The sequence below is a fragment of the Podarcis cretensis genome (genome assembly GCF_951804945.1).
Source record: "Podarcis cretensis genome assembly, chromosome: 11".
Taxonomy (NCBI): domain Eukaryota; kingdom Metazoa; phylum Chordata; class Lepidosauria; order Squamata; family Lacertidae; genus Podarcis; species Podarcis cretensis.
Genome location: NC_137180.1, coordinates 51,532,479 through 51,548,683, shown reverse-complemented (window position 1 = coordinate 51,548,683; position 16,205 = coordinate 51,532,479). Strand labels below are relative to the sequence as shown.

Sequence of the window (16,205 nt, the reverse complement as noted above, 5' to 3'; positions counted from 1 at the left end):
AGACAGCGCCAGCTCTTTATTTAGCCCTCATTCTGATGTGTTTGTGCAAAGTTTCCGGAGAGAGTTACGCAATGACTTTTTGTTGCATATTCATTCTGATTTGTTTGTAGGGAGGTTAGATGGCAATGCGTCGAGCAGATGTTATCCCACATTTTCCAGTAATAATATTAATATTATAATTTATTACTTATACCCCGCCCATCTGGCTGGGTTTCCCCAGCCACCCTTGGTGGCTCCCAACAGAATATTAAAAACACAATAAAACATCTGCCTTCAGATGTCTTCTAAGTGTCAGATGTTTATTTCCTTGACATCTGATGGGAGGGCGTTCCACAGGGTGGGCGCCACTACCAAAAAGGCCCTCTGCCTGGTTTCTTGTAACCTCACTTCTTGCAGTGAGGGAACCGCCAGAAGGCTCTCGGAGTTGGACCTCAGTGTCCAGGCTCAATGATGGGTGTGGAGACACTTCTTCAGGTATACAGTGCATCTCCCATCACTTTCCTTTTTGCCAGAAGTTTTATTCTGGGGAGAGAAGTAGGTTTGTTGTGCAGGAGCTCACAACCATTTTAACTGCACAACTTAAATTTGCTGGTATGAGATCGAATCCTACCTGAAAGCAGCAGCAATCTGGAAGTAACCCTGAGAAACTTATTGAGTCGTCCAGAACTCTTCTGATTTTTTTTTCTGTAAACTACCCTGAGCTCCTGATTCTCGGCCATGAACCTTGCTGGATGACCATGGGCCAGCCACTGTCTCTCAGCCTAACCTACCTCCCAGGGTTGCTATGAGGGTAAAAAGGGGGAAGGGGATAAAATACGAGAGAGGGATGTATACAAGATGTCTGCCATCTTGAACTTCCTGAAGGAAAGGTGTGATATAAATGTAGCAAATAAACAAGGAACAAACCTTCGCTATTGGGCAGAATGTTGTATTGGAACTAAAATAAATAAAAATAGCAGCCAGGTGCCCAGATTTGGTGTTGCGAGACTGGAGCTAAAGCCAGTTTTAAAACAATTCTTTGTTTTGCTGAGATGAGGATCAGTACAGTCATACCTCATGTTACATTTGCTTCATGTTACGTTCTTTCAGGTTATATCCCGCGGCGACCCAGAATTACCAGAAAGGGTTACTTCCAGGTTTTGCCGCTTGCACATGTGCAGAAGCGCAAAATGACATCACGCACATGCGCAGAAGCAGCGAATCGCAACCCGCGCGTGTGCAGACGCACCGTTGCGGGTTGCACTCTTTTCATATTGCAAACGGGCCTCTGGAACGGATCCCGTTGACAACCAGAGGTACCACTGTATTCTAGTTGCTCGTTTCATGCACACACACCCTGGCCAGTTTCACATCCCAGCCAGCTGCACTTTTCCAGATGCTACACAAGCACACATGGGGTGGACTTCAGGCCCCAGGGTATTTAATCAATCCTGTCATGTCAGGGTTTTTTTTTTTTGGGGGGGGGGGGGGGCTACTGTAGCAGGACATGCCTGTATTCCAGGGTATTAAGGAAGGGTAAATGTGGCGATTCTTATCAGGTCAATAAGCACATCATCCCCTACAGTTCCATTGTATCCACCAACCCAGAAAACACTTTTAACTACTAACGCATGAGCTGGCGTGTCTCTGAAGGACGATGCAATAACCTTTTGTTTCAGGTAGGCACGCAGGTCCGTATAGTTAAAGCTATGGTTTTCCCAGTAGTGATGTATGGAAGCGAGAGCTGGGCCATCAAGAAGGCAGATCGCCGAAGAATTGATTCCTTTGAATTATGGTGCTGGAGGAGACTCTTGAGAGTCCCATGGACTGCAAGAAGATCAAACCTATCCATTCTGAAGGAAATCAGCCCTGAGTGCTCACTGGAAGGACAGATCCTGAAGCTGAGGCTCCAATACCTTGGCCACCTCATGAGAAGAGAAGACTCCCTGGAAAAGACCCTAATGTTGGGAAAGATGGAGGGCACAAGGAGAAGGGGACGACAGAGGACGAGATGGTTGGACAGTGTTCTCAAAGCTACCAGCATGAGTTTGACCAAGCTGCGGGAGGCAGTGGAAGACAGAAGTGCCTGGCGTGCTCTGGTCCATGGGGTCACGAAGAGTCAAACACGACTAAACAACAGGCACACAGGTAGCCCCGCTGGGAGGCAAGGTGAAAAGTGTTTGCCACGGGTGGCAGGCTCAGGGTGTCATATTTGTATATGAGGAAGTTCTGCTACAGAAGGACTACAGAAGGAACTTATTTTCCTCAGCTTCCAATCATTTCCATCAGGTTTTTCTTGCAGAAACTCTTCCTGCTGCTCTTGTTGAGTTATAGACAAGATGTAGGGGAAGGGGCGATGATGCTGTGTGGTTTGGAGAGCAGCGGTTCGCATTTCTGCCCCAGGCACCAAAAGGTCTTCATCCTGTTCTGGATAGCCATATGTAGATGGAGGGAATACCAGGGCCACAAGTGACTGCATCACACCCTAGGATCTTTAATTTTTTTAACTAATCACAATGGGCCTAACTAGATGGTCAGCCATTCTTTATTCTATTGCTAAATAAAGGGAGGTTGGGGAGTGAAGTCTGCAAGGGACCAGGGCCATCCAAGCTTTTGCATGAGTTGTGCATCGATTCTATGCCCGGCGAAACTGCTATTGTGTCCAAGATGGGCAACCTTGCAGACAAGCACAATGGTTAATATAATTGTGTATATTCACAGAACCTGCCCACTCCTACAAGTGGTTCTCTGCAGATGAAGGGCAGTATACAAATTTAATAATAAGCAACAATAATTTTAATTGGATTTTTTACCCACCTTCCACCCTAAGGTCCCAGGATGAGCCACAACAGTTTAAAATACGTCAAACCATTTTAAACAAATTGCAAGAATAGGATGGGTTCTAAAAATACGCATCTTAAGTGTCAAAGGTCAGGTTAAAAGTGGGGAGAGGCTCTATAGCCCAGAGTTTAATTTCACATGAAACTGGCAGATCGCTGCCGATTTAATTTTTTTAAAAAAACAAAAAAATCCTAAAGCAGCCTTTCCTAATCCTGGTACCTTCAAGATGTTTTGGACTACAAGTCCCATCACCCACAGCCATCATGGTCAATGGATGATGGAAGTTGTAGTCCGGCAACATTTGGAACGTATCAGGTTGAGCTAAAGAATTCACTACCCAGGTAATCTTGACATGTTTGTGAATCTGGGATCAGTTTTGGGTTGGCTTTCAGGACTCACTAGGCCAGCCATATTTCACACTGGCACCAGTCGAAAAATTGCTTTTGTTTACATCCAGACAGTGATTTTTGGATATCAAAGTCAAGAATAATAACAATGACACGTCTTTGCACCACTTTTACATTTCGCTCAGGTATCTTTTGGACCCTTTTGTTTTGCTTTCTTGTGTCATTTTAGCAGGAGCTACTGCATTCCGAGCAGCTGGTAGCTTCTGTGGGGTTAGGCAAGAGCTTCTGAATGCCCAGGGCAAAACAAAGAGGGAGTAAACAATAGCGGGGTCTTGTTTCAAGAATCCTTGCAGCATAGATAACTCATTGGTTAACCAATCAGATCAAGTCCCTGATGTTTTGTCAAGTCAAACTCCAGATTCTGTGCTTGGGTGCACTCAAATGTCACACACAACAGGCCACAAAGGGAAGCAAAACAGGAGACTAAAGAGCCCTGTTCCTTCTACGGCCAGTAGGATAAATGCAGAAATTTGATAAATAAAAGAACCGCATTGTGAATAGGATGAAGCAGAGGGGAAAAGCCGTGCTCGCTTTACCCTGCTTATCTCTGTGAAAGGGGTTTGGAAATAATGCAGTACAGTTTAAAGCCCAAATGCACCATCAAGCTTCAACTGTGGCCTGGGGCATTTTTCCACATTAAGGGCAGAAAAGCAGAGGCAGCCGATTTGCACGTGGCGAGATCTTGCACACAAGGAGGACTTATGCACTGCCTCCGCTTTGCAGGAATGGGCTGGGGAAGCCCACACGCTTCTACTGGAGCCACGCCCTTTGGGTTTGACAAATTAATGGAGGTCAAGGCTACCCTCCACGAAGTTTCCTAATCCAGCTACCACAGCTCTGTATACAAGTAGGACAGCTCAGCCAGTAGAACATGAGACTCTTAAACTCAGGGTCGTGGGTGTGAGCCCCACTTTGGGCAAAATATTCCTACATTGCTGGGGGTTGGACTAGATGACCCTTGGTGTCCCTTCCAAATATATGACTCTATCCTAAATTGACCTGATCCATCAGGCTGTTCTTACATTCTTAATAACTAGGGAGGCAAGATGTGGGAGGGCCAGATTCTTCTACCAATATGTGAAAATCAGCAAAATTAGAACACGCAGTGCAGTGACAGAACCAAGACCATTTCCCCCCTCCAGTGCTATGAATTTATTTATTGCGAGATCCAACCAGCTTTGAAAACAAGGCATGCACAATCATCACAGAAATGTAACAGTGAGAAGAATAAGAGAAATATGACCAGGCAAGGTCCTACAGCAACGACCCAGAGCACACATACACACACCCCGTACTTTGCTCCAGTTAAATTAGTCTGATAACTAAAAACCATTTTCATAACACTTGCTGGAAAGAGAAGGAACAATGACGTCAGTCAGCTTCATCACCTGAAAGCTCCTCTAATTTTCAGTTGGCCCCTCTGTCCTAAGACACCCCAGACATTCAGTGGGTAGGATAAGCAAGAAACCGAGAAGGATCAAAGGACCTTCTCAAAACTTCAGTTCCTGGGGTTCTTGGAATGCAAGCTGTATCAGACCATCTTTCTGAACTATGTAACACAAGGCATGTTGAAAAGCAACTTAACCGAGTGTGAAACACAGGAGGCTTCTGCCAAGAGAACATTTGCTGAAAACGTTTTGATGGAACTGGGAGTCTGGACAGCAGCCATCCTTACTTGGGCAAGTGAAGTCATCAATTAGTGCCGTGTTCAAAATGCAGATATGATGAAAATACAGTGGCAGGAAGGGATCCTTATGGGTACAATTGCTTAGGGTTGATTTTTCAATGTTGTCCGAAGCAGGGAATATCCTACCACACAAGAGGTACACAGGATTTTCACATGAAAGGCTAAAAGAAAAAAAGACCATCATATTCTCCACCCTAATCTCACCCATTAGGGAATAGTAGGTTACTACGGCTTAGAGCTGTAGTAACTTTAGGGCAGCATTTTGTTAATGAATAAATTTTTCAAGGCAGAGTTAAAGGGCCCGACCTCTGCCCAGCCACCACTTCTAAGAATTCAGGCTGAAAATTTTTAAGGAAGGAGGTAAAAGGTACCTAGAGTTTAGTTCTCCTCTCAGTTGGGTGGTTCTTTACACTGTAATGCTTTTATCATTCTAGTCACTCTGCCAAGCTGAGTGTTTTGTTTACCTGAAGATTGGAGGTTCTTTACACTGTAATGCTTTTATCATTCTAGTCACTCTGCCAAGCTGAGTGTTTTGTTTACCTGAAGAATGGAGGTGGCATGATTTTCTTACGAACTCTGATGTTGGATTGGGAAAACGTTTAAACTGGATGCCACTGACCACGGCCAAAATAGCTGGGGGGCTTAGTTTGTCCCTCAGGGTAGCAGTAGACTATCCCAGATTATTGTATTAGATATATTATATTATGTTACATTGTGCACTTACTAATGAATTTTGTTTTGGGGAGAAAACTCAAATATTCCCTTTTCAAAAGCCCTGCTTCTGGCTCCTTTTTACCAAACAACCCGATTATTTTATGGGCTCTGCGCTGCTACAGAAGTGCATTTCTTAAGTACTGCACACTGCTCGTTTATCCTAGCAATCAATAAGTTAAAATGCATCAATAGGATAGATGAGGGGAGAAAATCTGGGAAAGGAGGAGAAAGAAGGGTTTTCTGAAATCAGTGGACTGCAATTCAAATTTCCAGATTCTCATTTGGAAAAGGTTGGGAGGTAGAAAAAGGAAAAGAAGTTGATCTCTTGGATTTCCTGCCAGGATGGCTTTATAAGGATGATGAGATGTGCTCTGTGGAGGGAGGAGGGTTTTGCTTAAAGCCTGCTGGACTTTTGCCACAAGAGCAACATTGGTTAAGGTTTGCAGCGCTGGACAAAGCGTGGGTACAGACACACATCCCGGATATGGTGCCTGTTCAGGATCCATGTGAGGAATCTTTCCAAGCCCAGGCCATAGCCACCGTGAGGGCACGTGCCGTATTTACGCTGCAAAGCCAAACGAGAAAGAAACAAGTCACTCGACGGACGGACAGGTGGAAAGAACACCCACAAACACACCTGTCTCCCGCCATCTCGCAGCCTGATCCCAAGAGCAGTGCCCTGGTGCTGGCATACCCAAAATTACTGTATTTTTTGCTCCGTAAGACACACCTTTTTCCTCCTAAAAAGTAAGGGGAAATGTCTGTGCGTCTTACGGAGCGAATGCGTGGTCCCTGGAGCCGAATTGCCCAGGGGCAAAAAACAGATCGTGCTTTTTTTTTTAAGAAAGAGGGAAGGGGATGTTGAAACAAAGCCGGCAAGCGATCGGAGGGAGATAAGGGACTCTGGCGATAAAGGAGGCTGCCTGGGAGGGGGGAGGTAAAAGCACATGGATCCTCAGGATTTTTGCATTGGGTCACCCCAAATTCACCATCAGATCACATAGCACGTCCATGGCTACAGGCTGCACCAAAAAAATAAAATAAAATCAAGCATCCACTGTTTCGTGGGACCACAATGGCACAAAAACGTGGTTACAAAGCACGGATCCACATGGATTCTCAGGATTTTTGCACTGGGCTACCCCAAACTCACCATCAAATCACATATCATTTCTGTGGCCACAAAAATCATACACCCACTGTTTCGTTCAGAATATTTTTTTGTTTTCCTCCTCTAAAAACTAGGTGCGTCTTATGGTCGGGTATTTGCATTTATATCCTCCGTCCATCCTCAGAAGTGGTGCGGTGGCACCAAAGCGAGCAGTTAGGAGGGTACCGGCACCTCAAGCTTTTGCCTAGCGCTGACAATCACAAACAAAATCCGGCCCCTGCACTCTACCTAAGACCCCTCTGTCAGCCCTGACATGCTGCCGCCTTGGGTCACCGGCTGGGGTTAAGATCAGCCCGATCGGCCCACGCTCCCTAGACACACGGCGTTTTCGAAACCAGCGTCAGTTCAGCAAATTAAGAAACAAACAGGTTAAGGAAAGACAACACTTCCCCAAGGTTTTGAACGCTACAGTTGAGGCCACCACAGCAGAACTCCGTGTCAGGAATGGCAATGGGAAATTGCACGAATCGGAACGAATTGCTCCTTCGGCGAGTGGGGTGGGGGAGTAGGGGAGCCACCCCCCTGCCACAGAAACCAGCCATCTGCAACGTACAATGTGTCAAGCATGACCATTTGGGTCACCCAGCAGCTGGAGAAAAAGGAGGCAGCCCCTAAGCGAGAGTGTTTCAAATTCCTCCTGCCAGATGAGCCCTCCAAGTTGCAATTGAGAAGAATCTGAAGAAGCAGAAGTAGCTGTTCGCAAGAGGGGGCAGCAGCTGCCAGAAGGGAGGAGCAGTAGTTCCCCTCTCGGTCCTCCATCCTCCTTACCCAGCACTGCTATGGGTTTGTGAATGCGTTGACATGGTTTCGAATGAAGAGGCATGGCCATATGTGGGCTCCAAAATAGGCAAGACACCCTTTCCAGGGAAAACTCCCAGCGCAAAAGATCAGGGGATAGATTTATCCTCATCAAATTTGCTCCAACATCCTAGACTCATCACTGCCTCTGGCTTGGTTGTACACAGAAAACATAAAGCCAGGTGGGAAATGTGAAAAAACAACAACTTTTAAGCCCTTTAAAGACTAACTGGCCTGCCAAACGTTTGTTGTTGCCTTGGTCTACGACTCTACGTGTTGCGTTTGAGCATGGTGGCTGTGCTGCAACAGTTGGCCAATGGAACAAGAACATCAACACGCACCTGGTCGGTGTACCAATAATAAGGCGTGGGGTCAATCCCTTCTCTCTTGTAGCCTTCCAGCAGCTCATCGCTGTCCCAAATACGCATTGAGCCTCCAACGATCTCGCCGACGTTAGGCATCAACACATCAACCTAAAAATAGGCAGGACGAAGCATGTTGAACAGTTTAAGCAAGAGCCAGATAATTAATAATAATAATAAATTTTATTTATACCCCGCCCTCCCCAGCCAAGACCAGGCTCAGGGAGGCTAACACCAGGTATAACACAATTGATTAAAATACAACATTAAAATGCAGCCTCATTTCAGCAGAAACTCAAATCAACAACTTTTTGGGGATGAAAACGTCAAATCTTCACCAAGGCCAAGTATCCAGACTGGTCCTATTTGGGCCAGAAAAAAAAGCCAGGGAAGTCCCCAAATAGGAGTTCCATCACAGAAGGAGAAAGGAAGAAGGAAAGAGGAGGGGGAGGGGATCAAGTTAATTAGCTGCTGGACCACTTGTGGCCCACCAGGCGTTTCCTCAAACCCAGTTTCTGTGGCTCCCAGGTGGGTTGGAGACTTCCTACGACTGGACTGAAAGCACAGCTCCTCTCCCTGCCAAGCAAAAACATTCCTCTTCTTGTGTTGCCCCCCCCTTCACCCTGACTTCTCATGGAGGAGGCACATGAAGAAGAGCCTTAGATGATGATCTCAGGGTCCAGGTCAGTTCATATGGGGAGAGGCGGTCCTTGAGGTATTGCGGTCCTCAGCCATTGATGGCTTTATAGGTCAAAACCAGCACTTTGAATTTGGGCCTAGAAACTAATTGGCAGCCAGTGCAGTCAGACCAGGATTTGTGTTAAATGCTCAAACCATCTTGCCCCAGTGAGCAACCTGAGCATGGAATTGTGCACCAGCTGAAGTTTCTGAACAGTCTTCAGGGGCAGCCCCACATATAATGTGATGCAGTTATCTATCTTAGAGGTTACCAGAGCATAACTGATAGGCTATCCCAGTCCAGATAGGAACACAGCTGGGCCATCATCTAAAGCTTATGGAAGGCACTCAGCACCACGAAGCCCAGCAGGATTATTATATACAGGAGCCAGCACAGATTAGAGCCTATGTGTCGCTAGAAACATACAATGTTTTTTTCTATGGAGTAAGAGCTACTCTACGCAGAACTGAGTGGCAGAATTCTAAGCTCTTATCACTTCCAAGACTTCAGGTGGAGGTGGTGCTAAAGGCTGGACCATAGTTCAAAAGAGATTCCCTGCATGTAGAAAACGAGCCCATCAGAAAGAAATTTAACATAGCTCTCTCTGATGTGCTAAATTACTACATGCGGGGAACCCTCAAAACACATAGTGAGTCTCCTACCTGCAATTTGACGTGGCACAATATTACTACTTCTATTCTGCAGACTGTTCTGATCAGACCTCATTCAGCAAGTGCCAGAAATCGAGGGATGCTCATGCATGTGTGATGTAACCCTTAAAAAGCAGGGTTTCCCACACCTGGGTCCACAGTTGCTTTGGGACTACAATTCCCATCATCCCTGAGCACTGGGTCCTGCTAGCTAGGGATGACAGGAGTTGTAGTCCAAAACCAGCTAGAGACCCAAGTTTGGGAAACCCTTCCTTAAAGTATAGCTCAGTGACATTGTACACCAGTCTCTTAATGTAGTTAAAACAACTGGAAAACAAGGCTTGTTTCAAGAGGAGTGTTCTGCTCTAATGATTACACTGGTTGCGAGAACCCTCTAACCCTTACGTTCACGCCTCTCTTAAAATATATCTACGCAGCCTTTTAACAGAGGGCAAAAACACCCATTAAGAAGATGTCTTAACAGCTCCGTCCCTCCCCAGGCTTAGCCCCTGCATGGGATATGTGCGGGGAATGCAAACTGACAGATTCAGTAAGGCGGGGATCCTCAGGGCAGCGCTGCATGTAAAAAGACTTTATCTCAGCAGGAAATCGACACAGCAAGATTGGCTCATTAATGGCGTCCGTCATCTGTCTCTCGGGGGCCTCTGGAATATCCTACGGACAGGAAACAAGACTTATTATTAGCTCATCTACTGCCTAGGAACACCTCTTGCCATGCTTCCGCTCATTAAGCCACTTCCCTGCTCAAGGGAACTGTTTCTCGAGCCACCCTGGCATTTCACGTTACTTGCCGCTACTTATTTATATAGAGATTGCAAACTCAGCTTGCGATTTGGAACGCCCGTTGTTTTGAATAGGCAACCAATAAATCAGGTGTGTGGGGAACCTTTGGGCATCCAGGTGTTGCAGAACTACAACTCCCATCACCCACAGCAAGCATGGCTTGGGATGATGGGAATTGTAGTTGGGGGTTCCTCTACCTGCAATATGTGCTTAGATATACATGCCGGACTCCCTCTTCAAACCACTTATCACCCGGCAGCCGAGAAGCAAATTGGGGCTGGGGCTGATGCGAGTTCGAATCCAAAGTATCTGCATGGCACCAGGTTGTGCAAGGCTGCTATAGGCTAATAGCAAACTTATTCTCCAAATATGCCTCATAGAGCTAAAACAGCTACGAGAGAGAGGCATCAGCAGGTTTGGGGGGGGCAGGGGAACCTACATAGTTTACAGGAATACAATACAATATTTGAGGGGGAATCCCTTAAAAAGAGGCGGGAGACTTGAAGTGGAAACACAGAACTGTATTTGCTATCTACTCCATCTGGAAACGGACTGGAAGCCAATGTAGCTCTTGTTAACTTGGGAGTCACGTATTCCATTTAACTGGCCTTCCTGGTCAATTGCTTGGATGCAGAAATCTGCCCATGTCTGCAAACAACCTTCTTCTGCATGGCAGCCCCACACAGAACACTTAGCAAGCAATGCAATAGATTTTGAAGGAACACAAATGGACAAAAGCAGGCTGAACAGGAAACCAAGAGGCTCACCTCTCCAAATTCGTAGTATGTGCCGTCTTCCTTCTTCACGTTATTTTCCTTCAGCCATACAAGGGCATCTGTGTAGTTCATCCGTTTGAAGGGGCGCTTCGGGGGCTCAAAGTTCTGCAAACACAGAGGAAGGAAAAGGCCTGAGGAAGACCACAGTATCCCAAAAGCAACAATTTGCAAAGGCAAGTTATGGTAGCTTGTGGACCGAAGTATAAAGGTAAAGGGACCCCTGACCGTTAGGTCCAGTCGTGGCCGACTCTGGGGTTGCGGCGCTCATCTCGCTTTATTGGCCGAGGGAGCCAGTGTACAGCTTCTGGGTCATGTGGCCAGCATGACTAAGCCACTTCTGGCGAACCAGAGCAGCACACGGAAACGCCGTTTACCTTCCCGCCAGAGCGGTACCTATTTATCTACTTGCACTTTGACGTGCTTTCGAACTGCCAGGTTGGCAGGAGCAGGGACTGAGCAATGGGAGCTCACCCCATCGCGGGGATTCGAACCGCCGACCTTCTGATCGGCAAGTCCTAGGCTCTGTGGTTTAAACCACAGTGCCACCCGTGTCCTGGACCAAAGTATACAAGTAACTTAATAATAATAATTAAAACAATACACATTTACTTCATCATCTTTGTACCCCAACCATCCTCACAAGATGGGAGCTCTGATCAGCTTACAGTATAAAGCAGGTCTCTTTGGGCTGTAAGCAGTGCTTTTTTTCTGGGGAGTACACAGGGGTACGCATACCCCTAAACATTTTGTGAATCTAATGGGAGAAGAAACTAAAAAAAAAGTTTCTTCTCTAGCACGGTGAATTGTCAGTTCTGTTGCTACTCCCAATGGCAGTCTCATTTCCTTTTCTGGTGTCTCCAGAGCTTCAGATGGAAGTGAGCGTTTAATGTGTGAAGCAGTGTGGAATGTGGATGTGTGGTGTTTCACTGATTAAAGTTTGGCCTCATTGAGGGGCAGTGTTTTTCAATATGAGATGTCAGTGAAAACAACCTCATGCCAACGTGGAAGCTACTGTGAGCTGTCAACTACGTAATATGAGGTAATGCATGTTCTTTGTACTTTTTTCCATTTGCTGTATTCATTTCCCACCCCAATTTGATGGTGCTTTTCTCAAGTAAAAATGAGTACCACCCCTAAACATTTTTTTTTTAGGAAAAAAGCTCTGGTTGTAAGTCACTTTGGGTTGCCTTGGGCCCCTGAAGATTTAGAAGCAAAGACGCTTTAGTAAAAAGAGGAGAACTTTTGTTTTTTACGCTGCCACTTACTGGGTTGAGGGCATAAAGCATGTCAGCCGCTGGGGATTTCAGGACTCTGTCCACTACATCACAGACAAGGTCCTCGAGACGGTTCAGCAGGTCTTCAAAGGTCATGAAAGGGCATTCTGCTTCAATGTGTGTGTATCTGCAGGAGAACATTGACGCCTTCAATATAAAACACGTTGGGAACTCGCAGTCTTATTGCCTGCAAACTGCTTCCCCTCAACTTGCCAACAAAGGTCTGTATAGTTAAAGCTATGGTTTTCCAAGTAGTGATGTATGGAAGTGAGAGCTGGACCATAAAGAAGGCTGATCGCCAAAGAATTGATGCTTTTGAATTATGGTGCTGGAGGAGACTCTTGAGAGTCCCATGGACTGCAAGAAGATCAAACCTATCCATTCTGAAGGAAATCAGCCCTGAGTGCTCACTGGAAGGACAGATCCTGAAGCTGAGGCTCTAATACTTTGGCCACCTCATGAGAAGAGAAGACTCCCTGGAAAAGACCCTGATGTTGGGAAAGATTGAGGGCACGAGGAGAAGGGGACGACAGAGGACGAGGTGGTTGGACAGTGTTTTCGAAGCTACCGGCATGAGTTTGACCAAACTCCGGGAGGCAGTGGAAGACAGGAGTGCCTGGCGTCGTCTGGTCCATGGGGTCACAAAGAGTCGGACACAACTAAATGACAACAAAAGCACCAGCTGAGACCTTTTCTTTAAACACAGCCTTGCACAGGCTTATTAGACTGAGATCACAACATGGGAACTGCACTAAACAGGACTCAGTGTGGCTCACAATTCTAAAAGATAGGCAGGTACCTGTCTCTTTGTGGCACTGCTGCAGAGGTGGGAAGAGCCACCTGAACTGAACTTCTCCCTTCTACGTAGCTATGAAAAGCCGACAAGGCTACGCCGAAAAGCCTCTGCAACTCAGCCTCATGACCTCAGTCGGTCAAATACTTTTTTTTTTTTTAAAGTCGACACACACAAAGTGCTCAACAGTCGGTTGTTACTAACAACCTGCAGGCCACTTCCTAATTGCTCTGAAATGGCACAAAACTACTCTGCGCAAAATTATTAGGGGTGCTGGTTTTGACCTTTAAAGCCCTATGCGGCCTAGGACCCACGTACCTATGGGACCGCCTTTCCTGGTATGCCCCGCGGAGGGCCTTAAGGTCCACAAATGACAACACCTTGGAGGTCCCAAGTCGCAAGGTGGTTAGACTGGTCTCAACTAGGGCCAGAGCCAGGGCCTTTTCAGTACTGGCCCTGACTTGGTGGAACGCTCTGTCACAAGAGACTAGGGCCCTGCGAGACTTGACATCTTTCCGCAGGGCCTGCAAGACAGAGCTGTTCCGCCTGGCCTTTGGTTTGGACTCAGTCTGACCATTATGTTTCCTTCCCCTTATCTATGGGCTACTATTAAAATGAAGCTACATTTTAAATTATATTTTAACCTGTATTTTAAATTGGGGGTTTTTTTAATTGTAATTTTACTGGTGTTAGCTGCTGGGTATAAATAAAAATGTATTATTATTATTATTATTACTATTGTTAAAAGAAAAAAGAAGAAAGCAGCAATAATAATAAATGGCATCCCCTCACACAGAAAATCTCCCAGTGTTCATGTGGGTGGACTGAGGGGCAGATTTGGGAGATGTTCGGTTCCTAGGACACCCTCTGCATGAGCTTTAGAAAGATAACAACTCCCGACCAAGCCCGTCCCACTTTGGTAGGTTGCCGAATGATTGCCCCTTTGTTCTAGCCTTATCAGTTGGTGGTGCTGACCTTGCCCTGGGCACTGGCAACTCACACTACAGCACTGCTCTGCCCCATACATCAGGTGTGAGGAATCTTTGGCCCTCCTGACACTGCTGAACTACAGCAAGCCCGCAACAGACATGGGGGTTAAGTTTCGGATTATCATGCCTAAAACCAAAATTGTACATAGTCAATGGGAGGTGGCAAAGTCTTTTTTCCTGAACGCTCAACCCCTTTTAAATTTTCTTTCTTGTTTTGTTTTGCCAAATCTGAACGCGCACAAGTTAAATGTGTGTGTGTGTGCAAGTTGCAGGCTTTCTGTTCAATTCCCACCATCCCTGGCCATTCGCTGGGCTGAGGATTATGGGGTTTGTAATTCAGGAATATTTGAAGGGCTATAAAAGGTTCCCCAGCTCTGCCACAAAAAGGGTCTCTTACTCAGCCAGATGCCTGCGGGTCCGAGACTGCTCAGCTCGGTAGGACTGGGCAATGCAGAAAGTGTCTCCCAGGGCAGGGATGCAAGTTTCCAGATACAGCTGGGAGGACTGTGTCAAAAAGGCTTCTTCGCCAAAATAGTCCATCTTGAACAGAGTGGAGCCTCCTTCAACCTGAGTTTGGACCAGCGTTGGAGGGGTGACCTAGAAGGGAAGCAGAAATGAGATTATGCATGTACAGAGTAACACCATTTCCTGCCCCTTACAAAGAACTAACTTAAGCCCAAGAGCTAAATGTTGGATTCTTTGTGTACAGTTCAGAAAGAACAGGAAAGAAGTAGTCTGCGGTATCAAAAGCAAGAGAAAAATCTAATAAAGAAGAACTTTTTTTAAAAAAAGTTTTATTATAATTTTTTACATCATAATTAAAAAGCAAATTACAGTCGTACCTTGGAAGTTGAACGAATCCGTTCTGGAAGTCCGTTCAACTTTCAAAACATTTGAAAACCAAATCGCGTGTTCTGATTGGCCGCAGGAAGCTCCTGCAGCCAATCAAAAGCCGTGGAAGCCCTGTCAGATGTTCGGGTTCCAAAAGGATGTTCGCAAACTGGAACAATCACTTCCGGGTTTGCGGTGTTTGGGAACCAAAACGTCCGAGAACCAAGGCGTTCGGGATCCAAGGTACGACTGTAAATCTAAACAGAAAATAGTAAGAAAAGAGAAGAGAAAAAAGAGCTAATAATAACTTTATGAAAGGCTGCAGATGTACTTCTTGAAGTGGGAAGGGGGATCCCAGAGACTGGAGATCCTTCCTTTAAGATCAGCGAAGCAGCAGATCTACTTACTTCGTAATACCCTCGGTCGAAGAAGTGATCCCTGAAGCACTGGACAACCACGGAGCGCACTTTGAAGATCCTGCTCATGTTCTCTCCTCGAATCATCATGTGCCGGTTGTTCAGCTGCACGTCCACATCTGACTCTTCATTGACAAGGTTATCAGCCCCACCAGCAGGGGCCAGGCCAATGAGCTCCCAGTAGTCGCAACACAGCTCATGGCCTCCTGGAGCCTATGGTTGGGTGTGCACATAGGGAGAGAGGGATGGGAGCACAAATAATTATGCTCTGTTAAAATTACCCGCAACTCACTACCAACAAGGCTCACTACAGAGGTGCCTCGCAAGACGAAATTAATCCGTTCCGTGAGTCTCTTTGTATAGCGTTTTTTTCGTCTTGCGAAGCAAGCCCATTGACAGCTTAGCGGATTAGCGCTATTAGCGGCTTATCAGCTTAGTGGATCAGCTGATAAGCGGCTTAGCAGCTTAGAAAAGGGGGGGGGGAGGGGGGAAAACCCGCAGGAACTCGCAAGACATTTTCATCTTGTGAAGCAAGCCCATAGGGAAATTCGTTTTGCGAAGCGCCTCCAAAACGGAAAACCCTTTCGTCTAGCGGGTTTTCAGTCTTGCGAGGCGTTCGTCTTGCCGGGCACCACTGTACCAGCAAACAGCAGCACATCAGGTGGTCCAAAATCCACATGCAGAGATTAAAATGGGACAGGGACATCTGCAAGCCCTTCCAAGGTCCACACAAGCCCTTTCTCTTCTCCTGAACTTCACGCAAAAGACCACAAAGGGGGATTTCTAACCGCGTTAAGCTGAAACCTTCCTGCAATCAGGTTTCCCAATCAGTTGAACGCAGTTATAAGACTCTTCCTGCAGGTCTTTAAGTTAAATGTGCAAAGATCAGGAGAGGGTGGAGGTCGTCCCCCTACTCCCTTTACAGAGCTACAGTTTCCAGCGTGGTTTATCTATCAGTCCCTCTTCCCAAATAAATCTGGGAATTGTAGCTCTGGGAGAGGAACAGAGGAGTACCAAGCACTCTTAACAAAAAC

At 46.3% G+C, this 16,205-nt stretch overlaps 1 protein-coding gene across 1 annotated transcript in view; it reads right to left on the bottom strand.

The window, feature by feature from the left end:
* Nucleotides 1-4,364: 4,364 nt before the first annotated feature.
* Nucleotides 4,365-16,205, bottom strand: part of NARS1 (asparaginyl-tRNA synthetase 1) — a 34,518-nt gene continuing 22,677 nt past the window's right edge. The window contains exons 9-15 of the mRNA XM_079994909.1: nt 15,163-15,384; nt 14,322-14,521; nt 12,134-12,269; nt 10,860-10,973; nt 9,832-9,963; nt 7,939-8,070; nt 4,365-6,193 (exon numbers count right to left, since the gene is read on the bottom strand). Of these exons, the coding sequence (XP_079851035.1) occupies nt 6,062-6,193; nt 7,939-8,070; nt 9,832-9,963; nt 10,860-10,973; nt 12,134-12,269; nt 14,322-14,521; nt 15,163-15,384 (1,068 nt within the window). The 3' untranslated portion in view covers nt 4,365-6,061. The remainder of the gene's footprint in view (nt 6,194-7,938; nt 8,071-9,831; nt 9,964-10,859; nt 10,974-12,133; nt 12,270-14,321; nt 14,522-15,162; nt 15,385-16,205) is intronic.